Source organism: Manihot esculenta, chromosome 11 (assembly GCF_001659605.2).
Source record: "Manihot esculenta cultivar AM560-2 chromosome 11, M.esculenta_v8, whole genome shotgun sequence".
Taxonomy (NCBI): domain Eukaryota; kingdom Viridiplantae; phylum Streptophyta; class Magnoliopsida; order Malpighiales; family Euphorbiaceae; genus Manihot; species Manihot esculenta.
In genome coordinates, this window is record NC_035171.2 from 2,723,938 (window position 1) to 2,749,900 (window position 25,963).

Genomic DNA, 25,963 nt, shown 5'->3' on the forward strand with positions numbered 1-25,963 from the left:
AAAAAATTAATCCAATTGAATTAATTTAAAAATTTAATTCGATTTATTTTATTTTATTTTATAAAATTTCTATTATTTTGTTTTGATTTTATTAGAAAAAAATTAATAAAATCGAGGCAAATTGAATAATAATAATAATATATTATTTTTAATAATATAAAGAGTTTAAATTAATAATAATATCATGCTTTTAATAATATAAAGAGTTTTAAATTATAATTTAAATTGAAATATTTTAATTAAATTTTAAATTAAAAATAAAATATAAAAAAATAAAAAATTTATTAAAAATATAATTAATTAAATTAAATTAAACCAAATTCAAGTGAATTAGATCATTCGATTTAAATTGATTTATATTTAAAATCGATTTAATTTAATTTTATAAATATTAAAATTGTTATTTTTCACCATAAAAAATATTACAAATATATATTTGTGCAGGTAAAAAAAATGTGGCTTTAAATATATAATATTTAAAAATTAAAAATAAATTTATCTTTACGGAAATTGTTTCTAAATAAATCCGTAATTTCCTTCCTTTTAAAATACTTTATAAACATTAAGAGCAAACATAAAATTTAAAATATAATTACACAAAACCCCTCATAATTTTACACTATCGGACAACCGTCCGATCACATGATTTCACATCCCACGTTGATCTCCATGCCAAAAAAAAGAAAGATAAAATAAAATCCCCAAGGGTAATCCTGTCATTCAAGATCAACCCTAACGTGTACATCCATAATCCTTTTATCCTCACCAACCAATGAAATCACATCGCTCAGCGTCACAACCCAATGAAACCCGACTGTCAAACAAAAAGATGACCACCGACTGTAATTCCATCATATACCCATGAAGAATAAATAATAAAAATAAAAAAAAGGGCCCATTATTGAGAGAGAAGCAGAGAGACGGAGAGTGCTGTTTATGGGCAAAGTGTTATTTGGTTGCTCTCATCGAAGCCGAAGAACGGTTTTGTTTGTTGCTCTCTTTCTCTCTCTAGAATAGTTATCAAAATTCCATTTTTGCCCTTTTAGAGAGAGGCAACCACTGGCCTTATTTAGTTTTTGTAGAGAGAGAAAGTTGTAATTTTTTGTTTTTTTGGCCTTTTGAGATATAGGGAGTGGGGAAAAAAAAGGAGGAACAACCAAAAATAATGAGAAAGCTCTCTGTTTCAATGGTTGATTTATGAAAACCTCTCATTTGTCAGAAAAGGAATTCATTTGATGGGTATTTGTTTTAAGCTGAGATGCGATCTTTTTGATTGATTGTCGGGACTTATTTGTGGACCTTGGATTTGATCGTGTTCAGGAGAAATAGATAGAGCAAGAGTCAGAGAGTGAAAGAGAATAGAATGAACGGTGGCGATGAGGTCGCTGCAGCTCCAGCGGGCCCACCACAGCCTTTGGAGTGGAAATTCTCTCAGGTGTTCGGTGAGCGCACCGCCGGAGAAGAAGTACAAGAAGGTAATTTAATACATGTTTGTATATTCATGTTTTTGTTAATATGTAGGTTTTGGTTCATTTGGATCCAGTTGATTTTTCTTATGTTTACTGCGTATCAGGGCTTGTTTTGGGTTTTGGATCCGAAATGGATCGTGGGTCGATTATAAATGTGTGTTTAGGTTTATGGGTTTTTAAATTTTATTGTGGGGTTTCTGCTGTGATTTATGCAAGTCTAGTGATAGAGATTTGCATATTTAATAGATTGAGGGAAATATAGTGTGGAAGTGAGCTTGGTGAAGTTAGTGGAGAATTGGGTATCTGTTTTCTGACGGCACATGCAATGTGTAAGTAATACAACTGGGTCGTTCAAGTCGTGAATGCTCGAATTTAGTGGCTATGTTGTGGATCTTAATGGATTATATTACCTGTTGGTAATTGGTGTTACGGATTATGGTGTACATGTTGCTCATAGTCTTGTGAAGCAAGCTAATATGGCCTGATTTACTGTAGTGAATATGGCAGTCCCTTTAGCTGTTATATTTTCTTTTTTCTTGATTTTCAAAAGAATAACCACATTTAACTTGCTCTTGGGTTTACTCTATCTCAAACTTTGCCTTTTTTATAACTTGGTGCATGATAAATCTAAGAATTGTTTCTCCCCCCTCCTAAATTCATAATTCAATTTCTGTATAGTGTATAGAATATTGGAGATTGTACTTAAGTTTTGAATAAATGATTCATCTAGATATTTGAATTAGGCCCAAATGTTTTACATTTCCACAATGACACTACTGGAAATAAATGTGTAACGCAAAATGTTTGAAATAATGCACTATAGCAGGTCAGAAGTAAAAAAAAAATTGTTTGATTTACATCTGCCACATTTGAGCATGAGAGACAAATGTTTTTTCTTTCTGAATGTTGTAACTTCCATTCTGCATGGTCAAGGGTAACCTGATCTATACATGCATGTGGTTTTGAGGAGCCTGCCAAATGGAATGTGCAGCATCATTTTCAATTCACTAAATAAAGGTAATTCACATTTCAAGAAAGGGCTAGGTTTTTTCCTTCCTTTTCTTTTGTCGCGGTTTTGGGTGTGTGGTTGCATTTGTGAAAAATTTGACAATTGACCTAGCATATCAAGTAACGTAAGAATTATACAAGATTGATTACTGAATTGGAATAAAGCTAAAGTCAATGAGGTACCAATAAGAACAGCTAAAATGAGATAAGAAGGCAAATGTGCTTTACTGCTGTCATTCTGTTATGTCAATTGAATCAGTACTTTAATCTAACCTTCTTTGCAAAGATTGTTGGCTTTCAAGACTTGAAGTTTTGCTATTGTAACTGCAAGTGGAAGACTTTAGAATTGCTGATGACAATGGAGCAAGAAGAATAAAACTGAAGGCAAGGATGTTTGAAGCTCACTGCAAAAAGCTGGGATTCAGAACTTTTAATATGAGCTAGTTTAGTGAGAAATAAGCTAGAAGATGAAGGTTTCTTCAGGCACTAAAATGCCTTAAAGAATTGTGAGATGGGAAATTGAGTTCTTGCATAGTGATGAATGTTAGTGTAATTTAAGTAAGTTTGAAAGATTATCTTATGGTTTTGAGGAAATACAAACTGATCAACTCGTTACTGAAATAATATATTCCCAACTTACGGAAACCCTCACCAGTGATCCATAACTCTAGCTCGAAGTCTTTGAAGCAGTATTCTTTTGATGTCTAACTTTCGTTGTCTGAAAAGATCTACCTTATTCTAACATAGCTTCAGGTAATTGCTATATTCTTTTGGGGCGTTTGTTTTTTTTTTTTTTTGGGGGGGGGGGTGTTTGCTGGATTCAATGGCTACGCCCTTCCTATAAGCAGTTAAGGTTATTCATAATTCTACTATAGGTTCAGGTGGAATTTATCAAGGGACTCTGTTATACTAAAGGCATACTATATGATCCTCTTGGCTGCTATTGTTGGTTCTTGGAGCTTTCTTATTGTTCAAGGAGGACAAATTTGCTGTGGCTGAAGCATAACCTAGTGTGCAAACCACTGTTTTAAGAGGAGATTATGAGTTCAAATCCACACTCTTCAGCCACAAAAGAAAGGGGATTGAGTTGTTAAATTATTCTATTACTTACAGAATACAGATACTTAATTGTTATTGGCCTGTTCAATTTGCACTTGGTGCTTTTGGCTATGAAATGATTGTCTAAGCAGTTTGATTGACAAGTACATCTGTGATAATAATTACTATTAAGAATAACTTGGAAGTTAGCAAAACTGTTCTGTCTGCACTTGGAGGAAAAGGTCAAATTAGGTTCGGCTGTAAGGTTGTGCGCTGATGAATTCCATCAGGAGAGCTATTTGTGGTGTGCACGTGATGCTTTTCATATTTGTCACTCATTGATGGCCCTCTTTTTGTTTGTTTACTTAAGCATCGATGATTTATATTATGTTTCTGTTTCAATTTTGTTTCTTTTTTCTCTTCTTTATTTTTCCTCCTCTTGTTGATTCTTTTTCCCTTTTTCCTTTTCCCCTTGGTTATTGTCATTATCATCAGTGCACTTGGTATCAGCTTAAAAATGATACAAGCATAACAATCACTATTTGTTAAACAGCTATATTATTGTCTGCTTATTTAATTTATTTTTCTAACATCAAGATACATGAATGTCATGTGAAGGGGTTTATTTTATGCTTTATTGCATATGTTGAAGAAAAACTTCCTGAAAAGAAAGAACTTTTAAAGTTGAGTCCTTGAGGAGGATAGAACAGGTAGCAGTGGCAATATGCATGGAGCTGATATCACAATTATGACGCGTAAAAAGTTTTAAGTAAAGAGATAAAATATGATATAGGAAAGTGAAAGTTCAAACTTATTTGCAAGATGTTTAATAGTATTTGCACGATTGTGCAGTGGAGTGGAAGGATCAGGATTGACTAATCTTGATTTTGTTTTCTTCTGCAGTTGATATCATTTCAGCTATTGAATTTGATAAAACTGGTGATCATCTTGCTACTGGTGACCGTGGGGGCCGTGTAGTTCTATTTGAGAGGACAGACACAAAGGATGTATGTTTCTCTCTTCCCTTGCAGAGGCTTCATATATCAACCTGTTGTTGATATATTACGCTTATTGTTAGTTGATATCTGGTTCTGTTAGTGGCATCGTTGTAACAACTTTTGTTCTGTAATAATGTAGCATGGTGGATCCAGAAGGGATTTGGAAAGAATGGATTATCCTATTAGTAGGCACCCTGAGTTTCGTTATAAAACAGAGTTTCAGAGCCATGAACCTGAGGTATTATTTTCCTCTGGTGCTGGTTACTGCGTATCTAATTCATTTGTTTTTCCGTTATCACACTGTTAACATTTACGCTACTTCTATATGCATGTGCTCTAGTTTGACTATCTCAAGAGCTTGGAAATTGAGGAGAAAATAAACAAAATCAGATGGTGTCAAACAGCCAATGGTGCTCTTTTTCTCCTATCCACTAATGATAAAACCATTAAGTTTTGGAAGGTAAGAAATGAAACTATCTTGAAGCATGGTAAAAGTCTTTTTTTTTTTTCAGTTTTTTGATTACTCTTGCACCTCTGATAAATTACTGGCCCTATAGAATTCTTAGGCAAATATCTGGCTGTTATATATGCTTATGCATTTTGTGTTAATGGGAGAATTGTATACTTGTTTACTAAAACATCTATTTTTGGGACAGTTTTAATTTTGGATTAACTTGCCAAAGTCTTGATGATTAGGACATTTTTTTTCCTATTTGTATTTCTTTTCCTTTATCCTGTGCATTAAGATGCCCATGTTTAGGATATTTGTGGGGCATGAATTTTTAGATGGCATGCTATGGTGTCTAAGCTGATGCATTAAACATGATATTGAATTGCTATTTCATGGAAGCAGCCATCTTAGTGCATCATGCAACTAGTCTGTAATTGTTGTGAGTAGGGAAAATTTTCATTGCAGTGCCAAATGGTATATATTTGTAAGAAATGTATGTCCTCTGTGTGAGTAATTTTTATGATTTTCCTTAGTAGAGATTGGACTATGAGTACATTTTGGCTTAAGATACATCAAATGACTTTCATGTTTCGTTTATTGAGAACTTGCCTTTAGCGTTACTGTTGACTCACTGGTTTATAGCTGCCTGTGTTATTCAGCCACTTAACTTCCTTTTTGTTTCTGTTATTTCTATATGAAATTTTCACAGGTCCAAGAAAAGAAGGTGAAGAAAATTTCTGAAATGAATGTGGACTCTTCAAAAGCTGTAGGAAATGGTTGTATTGCTAGTTCAAGTAACTCAAATAGTGCTAAACCTTATCTTGCAAATGGAGGTTGTCCAGAGAAGTCATCTAGTTTCCCAAGCAATGACTTCAATTTCCCACCTGGGGGCATTCCATTTCTGCACTTACCTGTGGTAGTTGTACTTGAACTGATATTCTTCTTTTCATGGCATCTGGCCTTCTGTGTATTTGCTGACTTTTCAATTAGTATACCTCAATGAAGTGGCATGTTTTATGAAGGGCTGCATGTCCAAGGAATGGTTTTTCAATTGATTATGGAAATTTTTTGCTATAATTTACCATTTCTTTCTACTTGATTTAGTGAAAATTTTCTCTCCCCTGTCCTAAAATTGTATGCCTTTTTTTGGTCTACTTTATGGTTGGACACATAAATTATTGTGTCTTTCTCTCTCATGAGTTCTGTTGCCTCAATAGCCTTGAAATCTTAGGATGCAATGTTTTGTTTGCTGTTGCTTGTGTGTGTGTGTGTGTGTGTGTGGGTGGGTTCCTTGGATATGGTTTATTTTACATTCTGATTGCTCATCTGCTCTTCTGTTAATTTAACTCCTATTTTATGTTTTGCTTAGGTAACTAGCAGCGAGACCAGCTTGGTGGCCAGATGCCGAAGGGTATATGCTCATGCACATGATTATCACATCAATTCAATTTCAAATAACAGGTGGTTGCATTTCTAAATTTCTAGTCATTTGTTTTTATTCTTGGTGCATTTGATGCTACCTTAATGAGACTTTGGTATTTCGTCTATGTATTTACACTTCAAATTTGCTTTATTGAAGATAAAAATCTGTGATGACTTGAAATTTCCAAATTATATTCTTGAAGATAACATTACCCTGTGATAAAGGTCTAACCTTCTGTAGCAATTTTTGCTACAAGGTGGGTGCATTCTTCAAAAATGATGCATAATTTTGAATATCTGAATACCACTAATTGCGATTGTGTTATAACCCTTTGTGCCTTATAGAAGCTTATTTAATCAATGTGGCTACAGCTAATGAATGGTTTTGCTGACTCTTCTCTTTGAACAACTGGCTATACCTTAAAGAATTTATTCTGCATGCATTAGATTTGGCCATGCATTATTAAAATATCACATGAAATGAAAGGTTTCAAGACATGCTTTTTTTCAATTTTCTGTAATCTCCAACAGATTATTCATTTTTATCGTCACTCCATCTTCTTCCAATGTTCACCCTGTAACTCTTCTCTCTATAATGATGGAAACTTATGATAAATGTTAATTTTATTCATTACTTCAGTAATGTGGCAAGTGTTATAAGAACTGTTTGTATGGACTTAGAATATGTGTCTTGCTATCCTTGTCTCATCTGCATTGTTGACTTGTTAATTTGCTAAACATCTCTCCTGTCTCATATGTTCTAGTGATGGTGAAACATTTATATCAGCTGATGACCTGCGAATCAATCTTTGGAACTTGGAAATTAGCAATCAAAGTTTTAACATTGTTGATGTGAAACCTGCAAATATGGAGGATCTAACCGGTAAACCTCTTAGTCTTTATTGTTCAGGGATGTATTGGAACTTAATATATTAGCACAATGAACGTGCCTATAAACAATGCAGATCCTGGTGTGACATTTGGTTTATTATTATTTGTTGTACTCCTTTCTGTAAAATTGTTTAGCTTTTAGTGCAACGACACCTTTACATGGGGCTATCCAGGGGACTTCTATTGCCTGGTGAATGAGCTGATTTTTTCCATGTATTTCATCATTATGTTGGCCCTCCATATCAAATACTTCCTGGATAAACTAGTGCTAGCTCTCCTTTTTTTTATTAATTGTGTTTCTTTCAAGTGGCAAGCTTCTCTTCAGTGATACATTGCTTGAGCTATCAACCTAATTTCTTGATCTTTGCAGAGGTTATAACATCTGCAGAATTCCACCCCAATCAGTGCAATATGTTAGCATATAGCAGTTCAAGAGGCTCAATCCGACTCATTGATTTGCGGCAATCAGCTCTTTGCGACTCTCATGCCAAATTGTAAGTATTAGATTTTTGCTTTGTCCTACTAGTACTGAATATGCCTTTTGGAGAAGAGAAAAGAGATGGTTGGGATCAGGAAAAATGGAACGCATAAACATATGCCATGTTAATTTGTAGCATAGTTATGTTGGAGTTTTTGTGGGGACAGGCCTTTATTGGATGGTGTTGGAATCAATAAACATTATTTGTGAGGTCATTTGCATTCAAATGGACTTAATGGTAATATTCATTGTTTGAAGGTTTGAGGAACAGGAGGCACCAGGCTCTAGGTCATTTTTCACAGAAATAATCGCTTCAATCTCAGATATAAAATTTGCTAAGGATGGACGGCACATACTTAGTCGTGACTACATGACTCTCAAGGTTTGGACTTTTATATTTCAATTCATTTCGATCACATTTGTGGTTGATCATGCAGTACCATATTTATATGAGCATCAGCCTATAATGCGGTAGCAAAGATTCATAGACAAATTGGTGTTGATTTTTGGACTTTTGTGATGGGAAAAAACATTGTCTTTTGCTACGTGATCATGACCAAAATTACCACCTCTGCTTGTAGCCATTTTGGTAAAAGAACTTATCTGATTGCTTGCTATTATGTTGTTTTAAAATGAAAATTGTTGGATCATGAAGAGAGTGTATATTTATGATACTTACCATGTTAGTGTTGTAACATTGGGACTGCTGTTAGAGTTGAATGCTTTCGCTGGGCACATCTGGTTCTTGCATGACCATATTTATTTGTTCCTGACCTGCCTAGGCTAAGATGGTTGAGACTAATTTTTCTCTGTGACAATATTTTAAATGTGCGTGTGGCTTTTGCGTTTTGCATCCCATGCATATTGAAGTTACTCGTATCGATGGGGTTATTATTCTTTGCCTTTTTACTTGGGTATAAAACCATATAGATCTTACTTTCTAAGTATCTATGACAATAAAGTGAATACGATTAAATAGAATCAACTCTTACAAGGTGAATCGCATATACCATATGGTGTTCTAAACCCAAAGTGAATCAACCCTTTAGCTGGGTACATCTGGTTCTTGCATGACCATATTTATTTGTTCCTGACCTGCCTAGGCTAAGATGGTTGAGACTAATTTTTCTCTGTGACAACATTTTAAATGTGAGTGTGGCTTTTGAGTTTTGCATCCCATGCATATTGAAGTTTACTCGTATTGATGGAGTTATTATTTTTTGCCTTTTTATTTGGGTATAAAACCATATAGATCTTATTTTCTAAGTATCTATGACAATAAAGTGAATATGATTAAATAGAATCAACTCTTACAAGGTGAATGGCATATACCATATGGTGTTCTAAACCCAAAGTGAAGTTGGCTGCCTTCCAATGATATTGATTGTTTAGAGTACCAACAAAAAGGCAAGTTCTTTTTTTTTTTTGGTGCTACTCTATTGGAAATTATAGATGAGGAAGGAACGAGTTTAAAGAAGATGGATGAAAAGAAACAAGACAGCTGATGATGATCTTTAATGTGATGATAAGCACTTCTATTTTTTCCCAGAATGGCTCATGGAGTATATTTCAAGTTGCTGTTGATCTTTGTGGGAGTATGTCTTTTGATGGTTGCTATTGTTGTTTTTGCAAAATAATCTTAGTAGTTGGCAGTTGTCTTCCTTGCTATTTAATTTACCTTGAAGGCAGTTTTGTTTGGGATGATTTCTTTGTACTCGGTCACTTATGGTGAGCTGTTTTAGTTGTTGATCTTCTTTTAGTATTCATGTTTTGTTAAGTACCTTTTTTAATGCCTCCTTAAGCAAATTATTAGTGTTTATAAAGTAGTATAATTATACAAGTTCTATTAGATTTATTTTTAGATGAGTTGGATCCTTATACCTACCTGCGCTCTGAAAACCTTTGGCAACCATGAGATTCACTAAATGTTCTAATCTTAAAAGATAATGGATTTATTAAGAATTTGTTTGAAATTTTCGGATTGTGAAATATTCCATGCATTTGGAAGAGTTTGTTAATGAATATTCTTTGCATTCTAGAATCTAGATACCACAAGGAATTGATGTTTGCAGACATGTTCTGAGGTTGAGTTGGGATCTTAGATTGTTTTCCTGGTTTCTCATTTCTGTGTTTTCACATTGTTAGTTATGGGACATCAATATGGATTCGGGTCCAGTTGCAGCCTTCCAGGTTCAGGAGTACTTAAGACCTAAGGTGAAAAAATTTTTTTCCCTCCCTTGAGATGTTACTAAACCAAAGTCATTTGACTAGGCTGAATTGTGCTGATTATAATTTACTCTGAATGTATCCAGTTGTGTGACTTGTATGAAAATGATTCAATCTTTGATAAGTTCGAATGTTGTTTGAGCGGTGATGGATTGCGAGTGGCAACAGGATCTTACAGGTCTGTGTTTAGTGCCCATATCTTGGTATCAATATGTTTTTATTGGAAATCTTTGTGCACCTTAATATAGCTATATTTTTTTATACAAATCCAGCAATTTGTTCCGTGTGTTTGGTTGTGCCCCGGGAAGTTCTGAGGCAACAACTTTGGAAGCCAGCAAAAATCCCATGAGGTACTTGTACATAGATATATTCGTCTAAGTTTATAAAATAACATTGGTTAATGAAACTTTGGTTTACCCATTTAGGAGACAAGTTCAGACACCTTCAAGGCCTTCCAGATCCCTAAGCAGTATAACACGAGTTGTAAGACGGGGTCAGTGTCATCACTTGCTTTTCCTAATCTCCCTTCCTCCTCTCCTCTATCTCTCTGTATATTCATATAAAACTGTGGAGCATGTGCTTTTATTATTAACAGGAGCTGAAAGCCCAGGGGTTGATGCAAATGGAAATTCGTTTGATTTCACAACAAAGTTGCTGCATCTAGCATGGCACCCAACTGAAAATTCAATTGCTTGTGCTGCTGCAAACAGCTTGTACATGTACTATGCATGAAGATGGTCCAATGAGAAATAGTTGCTTGGTTAACTCTTTTGGGTTGCTATTGGAGAAGATTCTTTTGCATTCCCACCAACCAGTTAGGTGGAGGCTACATGGAGTCCTCACATTTCAGATGCCCCTTCAATCTGTAACACATGCTACTGATCATAGATGCAATGTCCAGATGTGGCTGTCTGCAGAATCCACAAGGAAGCAACTTGTTTTTATTCCTGGGTAGGCAGCTACATCCTCCTTTTCTTTCCCCACAGTTCCTTTCCTTTTTCTTCCCCTTATTTATCTTATCATCTTCTAAAAATAGAAGATTGCGGTTTATGTTCTAAAATGTGTTGGGTTGAAGTCAGAAGAAAATGTGACTGTAGTAGCTCTTCAACAAAAGAAAAAAAAAAAAGGAAAAACTAAAAGGACACCTCAGTTCAATATTTGCCACTGGATCTTAAGGTGAAATGTAGGCTTTTCTTTTTCATTATTATATTTTTTTTCCAACTCAAATCTTGGTGGGAAGGAGCTGTTGAAACTTGCAGTGCATTTTTTTTCCTATTGATTCGTCGTCATGCTTGAAACTTGATCCTTTTTAGTCCTAAGATAATTTGTAGAGATTTTGCTTGGTTTCTTTTGGGGGGTATTGATTCTTTGTTGCTAGGATTGCCAACTAGAGACTACTGACTTGAATTGCCATTGCCAATGCCAATGCCAATGCCAAACTTGGTGTTATTTAGCGACTACTGGAGGATGTTGGGTATTTATTTCCCCTACTAGTTTTATGATATTTTTGTAGTTTTTCTTTTTCTTTTTGTTCTTTTATGACTTGAAGAGCAAATAAATGATTGCATTTTGAACCATTGTACTCATTTTAATTTTAATTGCCTATTTTATTTTTTATGTGAATGTTGTTTACTTATTTCTTTGTGTTTTGTCCTTATTTTTTTGAATCACATTTATCTACAGGTAGTCTTTTTCTTTTTAACCATAAAAACGAACGTTTCGAAACAAGTTGATGGAATGACTCGAATCGAAGTTTTCACTCATCTTTTTTAACATCAACTAGACCAATCAGAGTTGGCTGTTTTGCCATTTCAAAACAAGATATTTTAGTATATAGTCTTTCAATTGAAATTGCTACCGGAGAAAGTATCGTTTTTGAAATTTTAAAGTTAAACTACTTAAAAGGGATTTTTGAAGAGAAAAATAAGGTTGCATACTTCCAATTAATGATTTATCTTATCTGAATTAAATGGGTATAAAATTTGGACTCTCAAATTCACTATGGAAAAAAAAATGCTTCAGTTTAGAAAGCATTTTTCTATTAATTAAATGATAATTTTCTTCAAAAGAGAGTTTAGAAAGCATTCAATTGACTAAGGCTCATTAATTTTATTATGTTATATTATTTGAGTTGAATTTACTAAATATCTGAATATATTCAATATTTATTTTTATGTAACAATGTAAAATAATTATTTTAGATTCTACTTATTGCACTTTAAAATTATAAAATCATATTCCCATCTAACACAATAAAATCTAGATGTTGATAATCTGAAAGTGTTGACATAGGAAACATGATGAAAGCTGAGTCGTACAGTACTCGTATCTCATGGTGAAAACATCCATGCAAAATGTCACCAAGCTCTTGTCACGGCCTAACTCATTCCAACCCCAAAAACCAAGCAATAGTAAGTTAATCTTTGGAATTTGTACTGCGCAATGTAATGGAATTCCAATTTGGTGGGCTATCCTTAGTTGCTTTCCTCAATTTAAAATGCTAGATCCAAGGATGGGCCATATAATTTAATATAAAAAAAAACAATGCTGTTTTATTTAATATTATTTAAACCGTCTTTATCACAATAATTGAAATTATTTAACTTATAATATTCAAAACACATCACATTATATATAAAAATTTCAAATATTGGACCAATAAAAACCCTTCTGGAAGGTCTCATATTTCATATTTTGATTTATAATCTCTAGAATCGTCATCTTCAAGATGACCCAACTCATAGAAATTGTTTAAACACATAGTACCATCCAACGGCTGAAACACTCCCAATCACTCTGATGTATTTACAGCATATGATCATTTCTCACATAAAATAAATAAATAAATAATTATTATCCAAATCTTATCCTTCTCTCATTATATTAATGAGCCCTTACCCCTTAACACTCCTCTCCTCTCTTCATGCATGCACATTTCAAGCTTTGAAGTCTTTGCTTCTGTGCAACCATGGCTGCCCTTGTGCCGAGAACTGCTTCACGTCTAGCCCTGCTCTCCACCCATAATTCATCTCTTATCCACACAACCCTTTACTCATCATCATCATCATCTGAGTCGAGTTCTCCGGTTAAATACGGCGGATCAAGGCCACCGGCGACGCCAGCAACAGGGTTGTCGAAGGTGGCAGAGTATGCAATAACAAAGGTCGATGATCTGATGAATTGGGCCAGGAGAGGGTCCATCTGGCCCATGACTTTCGGTCTGGCTTGCTGTGCCGTTGAGATGATGCATGTTGCAGCTGCTAGATATGATATGGATCGGTTTGGGCTTATTTTCAGGCCCAGCCCAAGACAATCTGATGTCATGGTTGTGGCTGGGACTCTAACCAATAAGATGGCTCCAGCTTTGAGGAGGTATGCATACAAACCATTGGATTTGATATATCATGGACTGAAAATATAGGCAAATGAATTTCATTATGAAAAAATTATATAAATATTTTGATTTGTGTGAATCGAATTTATTTAAAAAATTTCTTAAACTATAATTAATTCTTAGGTAGAATAATTATATCTAAATTTATTTAAAATTTTATTCTTTTGCATTTTTCACAACCTATTTTTATCTTATATTAAAAGGTAATTATATTATTATAATTAGAACTTTTGCTTTTGAGTAATTTTTCATGGACACTTCTCTTGTTTATATAAAATTATGGAATTTTATAAAAGTTGAATGGTAAATGTAATTCAACTCATAATTACATTAATTTTTAAAATTTTAAATTAAATTATAAAATAGTGAAAAATTTAAAACTTTTTTATTAATGATATTTATTTATGTAATATATAAGTATAATAAAATAATCTATTATCAAAACCTACTCTTTTTCGTTGAAGTTTTAAATTTAAATATAATTATAATAAAATTTATAATTATAGATATTTTAAATTAAATTATAAAATAAGGAAAATATTTAAATGGTTATAATTTATGGATATTATGAGAAAGTCCCAACATAAAAATGAAAATATTATTTTGAGATAGTGAATGAGAATATAACAAATGTAAACATTAGCAGTCACTTATTCATTGCATTCATGATTTTTGTGTATAAATAAGGGGTGAGATTAAAGAAAATAGTTTTCATATGAAAATTACCTTTATAGTCATTAATTATAAGTTTGATGGATATACTTGAAAAAAAATAATATTAATGTGAATACCTATTTTTCTTAATATTATTTATAAATAAATGTTTTAATTTAATAATAACTCATTGTTGTTTTGGAGTATTAAGTGGTATTCTCGCCCTCTGCGAAATCTATTAATTAATCGCTTAATAATTTTGAGTTGTTATTAATGTAAGATTACAGAGAGTTAGAGCTTATACAAAATTATAAATTTTTCATTTATGATAAACACTTCAATTAATTTATCTAAATAATTAATTTAATAGTATTAAGCTATTTATAATATTGAACTTATATTAATGGATGCTACGATTATTTGTAAGCTTCTAAGAAAAATATTTGAGTGCTATTTCCTTCGCTCACAAATGAAAAAGACTAATTCATAATAAATTTTTAAAAAATTATAATAATTTGTTACACACTTTTTAGATCACGATGCTTTTTTTATATATTAATATTAAATGACTTAAATATTAATAAGAGTGTTTATGAAAAATAAAAATTAATGTTATTTTGAAAATTTTAACTCTAAAACGATATGTACTGTGAGACGGAAGTATTATTTTTAGAGACAAAGGAAATAAGAAGTTCCAACCTGTGAAACTGATTTGTCGAGAACTCTTACTTTCTTTGCAGGGTTTATGATCAAATGCCTGAGCCAAGGTGGGTGATTTCGATGGGAAGCTGTGCCAATGGAGGTGGCTATTACCATTACTCATACTCTGTGGTTCGCGGATGTGACCGAATTGTCCCTGTCGACATTTACGTGCCAGGATGCCCGCCCACAGCAGAGGCGTTGCTCTATGGAATCATGCAGCTGCAGAAGAAGATCAACAGGAGGAGAGATTTTCTTCACTGGTGGACCAAGTGAAACAAGTTCTCCAACTTATGGTCCCCATAGCCCCCCAAGTTGAGCTTCCTATATGTATCGCCTATTTCCTGGTTTGTGTATAAGCTTGGATGTAATGGGATGCTAACAACTTGTTGCTTGCTTTCAAAACGGTGAACTTGAAGAAAGTTCAACCCTTCAATAATATTTTGTTCACTTTACATGCATGTGCTTCCACTCTATTTTCCTTTTGTTATCTATTTCATTGGCAAAGCGCATCTAATTTTCACTCGGAAAACTTGCTCATAAATCCAAACACCGTTTCAGAGAAATTGGCCTCTCTAAATTGCAAGCTCAAAGCCTGCAAAAATCTATCTCCACATGTTAATAGAAAAATCTCACAACTAGATCTAAGAAGATTATTTGACAAAATATAATCTCGACAGTGGCAACTCAGATACAATCACAACTAAGTCTTACAAACTAATTTCCCTAAAGATATTATAAACATTCAATTCAATTCTATTCTATTTTATCAAATTTCTTATTTGGAGCGAAAGTATTGAATTTTTTTTAACTCATAAAATTATCATTTTTAAATAAAAAAAATCTATTTATAATTTTATTAGAAATCAAAATGAATCATATCAAATGGAGGGAAATAGACATGAATTTTTTGTAATTTAGCTTTTTTGAAACCAATTCCACTGGCAACATATATTTCATCATAATTTTATAGGGGGTACTCAAAAGACAGCAGCTTACAATAGGCAAAAAAACTCAAGTTACAATCCCACCAGCATACCAACAAAATTCCAACCATATGAATACTTATTGTATCTCTACTGAGTCTCAAAAAGCAACCATCTAATGTTGTAAATATCTTTCCAACTACAGTGAAACATCAGGATGTAAATAGAAAGACTCCAAAAAAGAAAAAGAAAAGGAATCAGCAGCACTCCTGGACACAAGGAAGAAGTGCGGGTAAAGCTCCAGTTGCAAACAGCATCACAGTTGCTTCATTTTTCTTGCCAAAACTACTGCCACTATGCACTATAATCAAATGAAGACTGTCACTAACAAAACAAGTAGCAGTAAAACAGGCATTGATGCAAGTTAATCAAGTTGAATATAGCAGAAAATGATGAGCAATTTATTCATAGATCAGCTACAAACAACAGGAAATCAGACATTGTGAGAAGGCTTCAGTGGGGAAAAAAATTTAAGCAAACAGAAAATTTTAATACTAAGGAGCAATTTAACGAGTATTAGCTAGTTTTAAGGCACTTGCTTTTAAGTTAGGATCTATTTACTAGAAATTTGAAATGACAACATCTCTAAGAAAACATACTGCTAGAGCCTGATGAATACAGGGCAGCGATTGATAATGCCATACGTGAGCTACCATGAAGGATACTGAAATGTCATAATTTCAGACTCGCTGAACACTGGCCCAGGAAACACACTTATTTTCAAATATCATGCCACACAATTTCAAATACCCAAGAGTGTCAAAATTTTCCACACTTTTCCTCACTTAATAGAGTTCTCGTGTCAAACTTCACTCCATCAATACAAAATTTTTTTTGAAAAAATGAGTTATTTAACAGACTGAAATAAAGAGCTCAACATAGGAAATAAAGAACTAATACCTTTATGCTTGAGCATCAATCTTTTTATCCTCAACATCATTGACAGCTCCATTTGCCTCCACATTCTCAGTATCCTCACCAGGGGGCTGAACCTGCTCCTCCTCAGGCAAAGGTTCCTCCACATAATCATTCTCAAACGCATCAGCAGGAACTTCATAAATTCTCACTTGTGGTTTGGATGGGTCCTTCACCAACACATATTTACCTTCTTTCAACTTCATACACAAGTCAACAATACTCTTAACAATCCCCCACATGTTGGACGTATTCAAATTAATCTGGGCGGCAAAGTCCCTTGGCTTGTACCCAACTACCGCCAATATCACATGATTATAATGGTCTCTTGGATGAACCCTTGAAACATAACCCAATTTCATCAAATCTGCACTGGCCAACAGAGCTTGAGCAGTCCACTTGGCCAATTTGTTGGCATTGTTCTTCAATTCAGTGGCCAAAACCGCACCTCTTTGAGTCTCCAACTTCTGCCTCCAATCAACTCCTGAATATTTTGGATCAAACTCATTAAGTGCGTTCAGTGTCAAAAACGACCTCTGTTTGTTAACCTCCACAACACTCTGCACCTCACACCGGGCAACAAGATGCATATCATCATCCAGCTTCCAGCGCCTATACCTATAGGCCACAGAGGCAACTTCCTCTCCTTCATTTGCAAAAGGGTTGGGCTCATCAAAAGCGACTTTGTTCCCATCCCTAATCAAGACCTGCTGTGAAAAGTTCTGATTAATATAAGCTGCTTCAACACTCAACGAATAAGCCGAGTTCATATCATCCTTGGCCTCTGGCAAAGGTTCCTGGGAGGTCTCGTGCACAGAGAGTAAATCAAGCTGGGAACCATCCCTCTTATCAAAAAAGAGCTTGTTTCCGACCCTCTGAATCACAATGTCCCATGAATAAACAGACCTCGGCGCGCACATCAAAGTTGCGAGGATCGTATCAGTTGCAAAGACCGTAGCTTTATCTTCATTCGCAAGTCGCCGTATCACCGGATCATCAGTAGTTGTGACTTTGAAAAAGTTTCGGTTTTTGAATCTCTCCAAACGACGCTCGTTTTTGGGGGTGATTCTATCATACGATCTATCATAAAACTCGAGACCGCCGCAGAGAAGTAGATCTTCTGGCTCTGGTACTGTGAATGATAGCTTTGAAAAGGTTGAAAAGGGGATCTGATCCAGCATGTTCCACTCTGGTTGGATGTCCACCGATGACTTGAAAGCGGCCGCCTCACGACGTGGCTGGTTTTGGTTGGACCGGTTGAGGTTATAGAGCCGATCGCGGCGGGCCCGTTCCTTTTCCGCCTCCCGTTTGCGAGCTTCCACCTCTTCATCACGTCGCTGTGGAAGCTGTGGTCGGTGTTGGTTGAAGCGCCACTTAGGTCCAAATTTGGGGCGAGGAGGAGGTTTTCCGTCTACGAGACGGAATGTTGAATCATCACCGGCAGCAGTTGCCGCGGGGAAGGAATCATCGGCAGTGAAGTCAAAAACTGAATCCGACGCCGTCTTGGAGTTGGGGCGATTTGCATTGGGATTGTTGGCGGTGCGGGTCCAGTCGGCAATTCGGCCGAGTTTTTCTGATCGAGAGAAGGGGGCGAAGGGAACATTGAGAGGAAGCGTAGTGGTGGCAGCAGCGCCTGTTGTGGCATCTGGAGGACCCCAGCCGTCGGGGTTGAAAGGAACGTTACCGATTTCCAAGCCGCTTACCATTGTTAAGGACGAGAGAGTGGTGTAGATGACTGAAACCCTAGCTGATATAATGTGTAAGCGGCAAACAAAAACCCTAGCGGGTTAACAGATTTTTATTTTGTGAAAATAAATCCATTTCACTTTAAAATAGGAAAATAAATAATAACCGCTTCAAAAATAATAATAATTTGACAAATACTTTTGTTAAATGGTATTTTTTCTTCTCCATTTTATTTTTTTATAAATATTAAAAAATATAATTTTTTTATTATATTTATTTTAAATATATTAAATTTTATTAATTATTAAAATATATTTTTTTAAAAAATAAAATAAAATAAAATATATTTATTAAATTTTAATTTTTTAATAAATTATTATAAAATTATTAATTTAATATATTACTTCAATATAATAAGATATTTGATGACCGTTGAATTTTTTCACTCGGTCCGGGGTCAGGTCCATGGTAACAGCCCACTATTTAGAGGCCTTCAAGTCTCCCGCATGAATCAGGTCCGGTCCGCTCAGCTTCAAGATCGGACTCCAGTTAGCTTCCTCAATCAGGCCGACCTAATCCATGCGACCCATTAAACAGCTCCTATTTGGACTCAGCTTTAATCCTATCTTCAGACCCAGTTCGGGCTCGAAATCAGGAAGGGGATCAACCCATCTGTCTTGTAGGTCCATCCGCATGTGCGGCTGGGAGAATCAGAGGTCGTTACGCATGGAGCAGAGATCTGACATTCTCGTACGTCCGTATCAACGTGGCAGAAACAGGTGGCCCAACGACGGACAGTCTGTTATACGTCACTAGCGGAGAAAAGAAAACAGATAAAAAGAGGATTGTCTTCCTCTAAACCTAAGTTTTTTTAAATTCACAATACTCTTGAAAAATCCTATTTTTCTGAATCATCAATATTATACGAAAAATCTTCAATAAAATTTTTTATTAAATATTGAAAATGTTAAATTATTATTTATTTTAATTATAAAAAAATCTATGAGTTTTATTTTAAATTAAATGCTATTTTTTGCCAATATTTTATCATAAAACTATCAGATTTTTAGGGGATTGAGTTAAAGTAAATTAACTTTTAATTTTAGGGAGTACAATAATTTAATTTTAGAAAAGATTTCAAAAAATAATAATTTGGAGAAATTACTCATAAGTTTTAAGAATTTACTATTTTCATAATTTCATAGTTTAATATAAACTTTAATTCTTTCTCTTGGATTCAATTTAAAAAGATTTCATTAGGGTTGAGCAGATAACCTACTCTCTTTTTCAATCCCTTGAGTGAAAGCCAAAATTTTCAGCCCAAACCTCAAGAGATAGTGAGATTGATCCAATCCCCATTAAGACATGGAGAACCTGTTGGGTGATGATAAAATCTGTTAAATGAAGTTGCAACATTTAAGGGTCGAGATAATCAAGTAGTTGAATTAGTTTAGATATTTTTTTAAAATTTATCATTCAGAAAAACTACCCAAATCAGCATATCTCACTGAGCTTACCAGATTCCAAAATCCCAATAATACATGTTATCTTGTTGCTATTTTTCAGTATTCATTTGACTCTCCCTTGTGCAATTGGCCCATGAACTGATTTCTCCAGAGAACAGTTGGAGAACTAGTCATACTCCCCTCCTTTCTTGGCACTAATTAACTGAAATGCCATTTTTTAATCTCTCTCTTCAGCTTTATTAAGAGTTTAGCATGTCTATCATCTGCTTGCATATATTCCTATCTGAACTCCACTGCTTAAAATAGGAAAGTTTTGGAGAAAAACTAATCAAAGGTAGTTTAATCTTGCTAAATCCCTTCCTTCTTCTTGTTTTGGATATTTATTTTGTTGATCTGATATCTTCTCTTGAATTTTCCCCTCCTTGTTTTATTGGGTTCTTTGTGACTGCTGCTGGTCGGGGAATTTTCTAGGAAAATGTAGCATTTTTATTTTTTCTTCTTTTCTTCCCCCAATTTCCCAGTCAGTAAAACATTCTTGTGCTAAATCTATATGTCCAATTTTCCCTTGAAGTTTTCTTGTGCACCAAACATATTTATTTTTTGTTGGCTCTTGGTTGAATGGAACATTAGCCAATGCCTTAGCATATTTATGTGCAAAACCATTGTTGAGAATGTGACCACATAATTTTTCTGCTAATCTGTTCTAATATGGGCGTGTACAATGGAGAGAAGATATCCATATAGCGAACCTCCAACTAATTTAATGAAGGATTAATTGTAACTTTGCTTATGCTTACGAGTTTTAAGTAGGATTAGATAGCTAGCTATTGATGTCTAAGACTTCAGCTTAATGCGAGAATTGGTGCAGGGGAACCATGGCATCAAAGCTGCCACAGTTGCATGCTAAGTTGAGTTCAGCAGCCAAGCATGGACGTGCTTTTTACAAGCAGTTATTGGAGCAAAATAAGCAATATGTGCAGGATCCACCCACTGTTGAGAGATGCCAATTGCTAGCAAATCAACTGCTTTACACCCGCCTTGCCAGGTTCTTCTCTTGCAAATTTTACACACTGATCTTATGTCTTCTGGGGAATCTTCTGCACTTAATTAGCAGATACCAGAGGTTGAAATAAAGATAAATTTACAATTTCTTTTAAAAAAATCCCTATTTGAAGTTACTTATTGATTGATTGTTTTGTGGTTGTTCCCACAGTATTCCTAATCGGTGTGAAGCATTCTGGAAGGAAGTGGAGTCGCTCAAGGGCCTGATGAAGAGCAAGCAAGAGTTCAATATAGAGAATGCTGGGCTGATTGCTCTGTTTGGACTTGAGTGCTTTGCTTGGTTCTGTGGTGGTGAAATAATTGGCAGAGGTTTTAAAATTACTGGTTACCATGTCTAATTTCATCTGCTTAAAGTTTTTAGAGCTTAGGTATCAGAGTCTTGATCTTTTTGATGATTTGATTCACCTGTCTGAATTTGCATATGCGAAATTAGTTTGTTTTATTGAAATTAAAGCTAATGAGTCAGCCAACACTAATGGCATTAGATCAGTTTTTGCATACCATATTAAGTTTATCACCATTCATTCCAATATCAGAAATTTGAAAGCACACAATTTAAACATAATCAACTCGTTTCAGGGTTCAGATGTATTGATGTTTCATAAGGTCATATTTTAATATATTGAGAAACGTTTTTTTTTTACAACAATTTTAATAAATGTAAGGTATTTTGTTCAAAAAAAATCATTTTACTCTATTAGTTTTATATTTAAATTTTAAAAATTATAAATAACTTAACAATAAGTAAATTTAAAGAGTAAATAAGAAAAAAATGAAATTTAAAAAGAAAATAATTTTTTATCAAAAGTAAAAGTTCATTGAAAGGCTTTAAAAAGCCGCACAGCCCAGGTTTAAACAGTAATACAGATTAAGAAGCCCAAAATATAAAGAAGTAAAGGCAAAAGGGCCCCATAAGCCTAACCCTAATATTACATTGCCAAACTCAAACAAATCAACCATCAAACCCTAACCTAGCAAAAGGTTTGCCTCTTATCAATTGCATCCTTCGCCGTGGATAGAGTGATTATGGGGTCTGGTAGATTTTAAATTCAACGGAATAAATTGAAAATTAAAATTTTAATATTTATAAAATTTAAATTGAATTAATTTTAATTAAAAATTAAATTAAATTAAAATGATCTAATTTAGTTTGATTCAATTCAGTTTGATCGATTTAAATTTTTAATAAATTTTTTATTTTTTATTTATGTTTTAATTTTAATTTTAATATTTTAAAATTTAATTAAAATAGTTTAATTTTAATATGATCTAATATCTCTATATTATTAAAAATAATATAGTATTATCACTAATAAGTTCGGTTCAATTTTTTATAATTTTTCTAATCAAAATTAAATCAAATCAAAATAATTAAAATTTTTAAAATTATAATTAAACTGAACCGAATCAAAATAAATAAAAAATTAAATTAAAATAAATAAAAAATCAAACTGAATTTTTAAATTAATTTGATTCGACCAATTTTTTTAATTTAAATCAATTACTATTCAACTCACATACAAAAAACAAGCAAAACCATTGAAAATATTGTCGGATCTTAGATAGAAACAACATGCATACAAAATGAGTTCCGGACAAACCAACAAGAGCCTCCAGCAACAACAAATTACTCTTCTACTGAAATTTACAGAGGGATCGAAGAAAAAAGCTCAATCGGCAACCATGGCCTTAGTGAAAAGAAACGTGTCCATGACTATTTGGTTAGAGGAAGCTTACCCCATCTTCCATCTCCACCACTCACCATCCTCCACCTCCATGTTTTTTTTGGTTATTAAGGACCCACCTTCACCAATTGCTGTTTTGTCCCTTTGCCCTCGTGACCTCGTTTTTAATCATCACCCTCCATGCTTATTCTTCTTTCTTGCCCATGTTTTTTTCTTAACCAATTTGACTTGATGGCACTTAACACTCATAATTGACCCAAAAAAAACGCCTTGTGTGACTTCTTATCACCTATTCAGCATTAATTTTTTCAATTAAAACTGCGAATTTTGGCGCAGTAATAAGCAAAAACTAACAGTCCAATAAACAAACGAAAACTCTGACCAAAGGGACCCACCCAACTCCAGCTATTATCCATGGAGGATTAGAAAGTCACGTAGTATTTATCCCAATTGATGCTAATGTCACCCCAGTATTCAACATTAGTGCTCAAATCACTCATGGGGTACTGCCACGTATTGCCGTTGACGTTGGCTTTTTGTTACCGACCGCAACTTTAATCGCGTGATTTGACAAATAGACAACATGATTTGAAAAATAAAACAAAAATGGACGGCCTTGATTTAGAGTTGAAATACACACGAGTAGCTTGCTTGCTCTTGCTTTATTTGCACGCTGATTTTTTTCTTTTTTTCACTTTGATTAAGAATAATAATATCGCATGGCTTAATTACGCCAGTTGGATTAGTGGGTGATTAATTAGTGGTAGTATTGGAAACTCAATCATTATCTTCATCCTATTAATAAATAAGGTTACTAGCAATTTTCCCAAACTTTCTGAAAAATTAATTATTTAATTTTTGAGAAAATTTATTATTTAATTTTTATTATTAATGAGTGATGACCGTAGGACTTTTCTAATCAGGAAGTTTACAGGCGCAAAGCTCATCAAGTCACACGCTAACAAATCAGTTCAATGTCGTGTGGTTAGTTTTGTAATGAGAGGCGAATTGAACCGACTACGTGTTCGGATTTATCTATATGAAGTCTAGTTTGGAGATGCGACATAAAAAGAGAAATAAGTCCAATTACTTCGCAGTCTTGTCAGCATGTACGCCGAAAAAATTAAATTATCATTGAAAAAAATTAAATAATTAACTGGTGTGAAAAGAGATTTTAACATATCCGTACGTACGAAATGAAGTGAATTTAAGTGATAAAAATATATGATATTATAGTTAAAAAGTGGTTAGATGTAACTAATAAATAAAAAAAAAGTAAAAAAGAAACAACATTTTCTTTCCCTATCAAAATGTGTAAATCTTGCCTTTTAAATTTTAGCATATCAATAAAAATTTAATTTTAGTGGTTATGTAATTAATTAGGAGCAGTTTCATAAATCATGAGTATAATTGACATTTGCTACATGCCAAGATTAAAAAAATAATAAAAATATTGAGGTCCACAAATAAAAAACAAATTCGGTTATGCTTCTGAAAAGATCATTAAAGCAAATTAATTATTATTCATAATAATATTTTTAATCCAGAATTGTTTGCTTTTATAAATTAATTACAGGTTTAGTCTCTGTCTACTTAAGCCTAAGCCTCTCCTAATATCCATTTTATTCTTCAGTGGTCGCTCTCACGCGTAAATACAAACTCACAGATCCTCTTCTTCCACATTGTCAAGAACCCAAAGATCTCTTCGCTTTCGTTCTCATGTCTTCTACACAGCTCTTTACTTTCTCAATCTGAATTCATTTTCTCATAAAAAACACAAACCCTACTTCAAGAAATTGGATTTGTTTCTCTTTTAACTGCCCTTTATGGCTTGAAAGTTGAAAGTTTCTCTGGTTTTGCATTACAGAGTTGGCGGCGGCCGCTGTGATCTCTTCTCTTATCCGTTCAGTTATCTGTTTTGCCTTCTCGCCGTTTCTCAGCTTTAATCAAAATCAGCAGCATCAGAGATGATCAGAAAATAATTCAAAGTTTCAAGTCTTTTATGCTCTTTTCATTACTGAAATCCAACACACAACCCATCAAATCCTTGAAAATCAAATCTTTTTCCTCAAAGCAAATCTTGTCTTCTCATTCATTCTTGTCTAAATTTGATTTTGTGAAGAAGACCAATATCAGAACCAAAACCACTTCAATTTAGCAAATCCTGCAAAACCCATCTCGACTTTTATCCATTTGGTATCAAGAGCGAGCAGAGTTAACATGCAAGATCCATCAACGGCATTCCAGCCGATGAGGCCAAACTGGCCGGAGCAGGAACAGCTCAAGTGTCCACGCTGTGACTCCACCAAAACCAAGTTCTGCTACTACAACAACTATAATCTCTCTCAGCCCCGCCATTTTTGCAAGAATTGTAGGAGATACTGGACCAAAGGTGGCACTCTAAGAAACATTCCAGTTGGTGGTGGCAGCCGCAAGAACACTAAACGTTCCTCGAACCAGAAACGTGCCAACTCGGATCCCAACCCCAACCCCAACACCAACACTGACCCAGCTCGGCTCAACTGCCGTGTGCCAGAATCATCATCATTAACAACAACAACACAGGCAACATCAAGCTCGCAAATTTTGGCTAATGGGATTTCGGATTTAGGTGATCCGACCCATATATATGGCTTTGAAGCAGATCAGGAAGGAAAGATACAGGACATGAGCTGTAGTTTTAGCTCGCTGTTGGCACCAAATGTACAGTTTGGAAGTATCTATGAGGGTATGAATCCAAATGGGTCGGGTTTAAAAATGGTGCAAATGGGTGGGTTTGGCGATGACTTGAATGCTGGTTCAGGTGAGGCCCCAGGCTTTGATGAACAAGGCAGTGATATTAATAATGAAGGTGAAGTTGGGAGTTATCTGCAAAGCAGTGATTGGGGAAACAGTAATGGATGGCCTGATCTTGCTATTTACACTCCAGGTTCTAGTTTCCAATAGGAAGAAACCAAAATATATAAATATGGCTTTCTTTACTTTCTTTATTTTTTTTTTTTGGTTTTTTTGGTGTGTGGGTTGTAGCTACATGATTAAAAAAAAAAGAGAGAGAGAGAGAAAGACAAGTACTAGATTGATTTTTCAATTTTTTGTTTGGGGTTTTGGTGTGGAGGGATTAATTTATATCATAAACATTATGATCCTATTTAGTGATAATGCATTGGATGTGTTATTCTTCTGGCTTGTCATTTTCTTGGTAATTTTCCCTTTTATTTTTTAAATTTAATTTTGTAAGTAATGGGCTAATGACATTGATGAGTGTAATACTCTTCTTGTTGTTTATGTTACGAGGAATAGATGATTTGATTGGATGCCATGAATAAAAAGATTAGGGAGATGCAAAATTTTTATTCCATTATATTTTTAAATTTAGAGAAAATAAGATTTTCGAGTGTGTGTATTGCTACAATGTCACATGTCTATGTTATGCAG

General features: G+C 34.1%; 5 protein-coding genes across 9 annotated transcripts; 4 read left to right on the plus strand and 1 right to left on the minus strand.

Annotated features, from left to right (window-relative positions):
- The first annotated feature begins 912 nt into the window (after positions 1-912).
- On the plus strand, positions 913-11,558 carry LOC110626413 (serine/threonine protein phosphatase 2A 55 kDa regulatory subunit B beta isoform). 2 transcript variants are annotated; one of them, XM_021772286.2, is made up of 14 exons: positions 913-1,475; positions 4,419-4,522; positions 4,653-4,751; positions 4,854-4,973; positions 5,674-5,883; positions 6,334-6,425; positions 7,151-7,269; positions 7,648-7,771; positions 8,014-8,137; positions 9,901-9,969; positions 10,068-10,159; positions 10,254-10,331; positions 10,407-10,474; positions 10,577-11,558. In XM_021772286.2, the coding sequence occupies exons 1-14, from the start codon at positions 1,364-1,366 to the stop codon at positions 10,711-10,713; spliced, it is 1,548 nt and encodes a 515-aa protein (XP_021627978.1). In that variant the 5' UTR covers positions 913-1,363; the 3' UTR covers positions 10,714-11,558. The 2 variants fall into 2 exon arrangements, with proteins under 2 accessions (XP_021627978.1, XP_021627979.1); XM_021772287.2 differs by having other exon boundaries at positions 5,674-5,880.
- A 1,321-nt stretch (positions 11,559-12,879) lies between these two features.
- Positions 12,880-15,183, plus strand: LOC110626185 (NADH-quinone oxidoreductase subunit B). Its single transcript, XM_021771965.2, has 2 exons — positions 12,880-13,353; positions 14,770-15,183. The coding sequence occupies exons 1-2, from the start codon at positions 12,950-12,952 to the stop codon at positions 15,002-15,004; spliced, it is 639 nt and encodes a 212-aa protein (XP_021627657.1). The 5' UTR covers positions 12,880-12,949; the 3' UTR covers positions 15,005-15,183.
- Positions 15,184-15,304: 121 nt separating this feature from the next.
- Positions 15,305-18,430, minus strand: LOC110626453 (eukaryotic translation initiation factor 3 subunit D). 3 transcript variants are annotated; one of them, XM_043961816.1, is made up of 2 exons: positions 16,615-18,430; positions 15,305-15,323 (listed from the first exon to the last, which is right to left on the minus strand). In XM_043961816.1, exon 1 carries the CDS (start codon positions 18,333-18,335, stop codon positions 16,617-16,619), a length of 1,719 nt encoding a protein of 572 aa, XP_043817751.1. In that variant the 5' UTR covers positions 18,336-18,430; the 3' UTR covers positions 15,305-15,323; positions 16,615-16,616. The 3 variants fall into 3 exon arrangements, with proteins under 3 accessions (XP_043817751.1, XP_021628056.1, XP_021628055.1); XM_021772364.2 differs by lacking the exon at positions 15,305-15,323 and adding an exon at positions 15,706-16,038; XM_021772363.2 differs by lacking the exon at positions 15,305-15,323 and adding an exon at positions 15,706-16,015 and having other exon boundaries at positions 16,615-18,428.
- A 1,165-nt stretch (positions 18,431-19,595) lies between these two features.
- LOC110627180 lies at positions 19,596-21,438 on the plus strand. 2 transcript variants are annotated; one of them, XM_021773449.2, is made up of 3 exons: positions 19,596-20,115; positions 20,650-20,826; positions 20,995-21,438. In XM_021773449.2, exons 2-3 carry the CDS (start codon positions 20,657-20,659, stop codon positions 21,179-21,181), a joined length of 357 nt encoding a protein of 118 aa, XP_021629141.1. In that variant the 5' UTR covers positions 19,596-20,115; positions 20,650-20,656; the 3' UTR covers positions 21,182-21,438. The 2 variants fall into 2 exon arrangements, with proteins under 2 accessions (XP_021629141.1, XP_021629142.1); XM_021773450.2 differs by lacking the exon at positions 19,596-20,115 and having other exon boundaries at positions 20,142-20,826.
- Positions 21,439-24,120: 2,682 nt separating this feature from the next.
- LOC110625970 (dof zinc finger protein DOF3.1) lies at positions 24,121-25,719 on the plus strand. Its single transcript, XM_021771682.2, has one exon. It carries the CDS (start codon positions 24,749-24,751, stop codon positions 25,472-25,474), a length of 726 nt encoding a protein of 241 aa, XP_021627374.1. The 5' UTR covers positions 24,121-24,748; the 3' UTR covers positions 25,475-25,719.
- Positions 25,720-25,963: the final 244 nt, after the last annotated feature.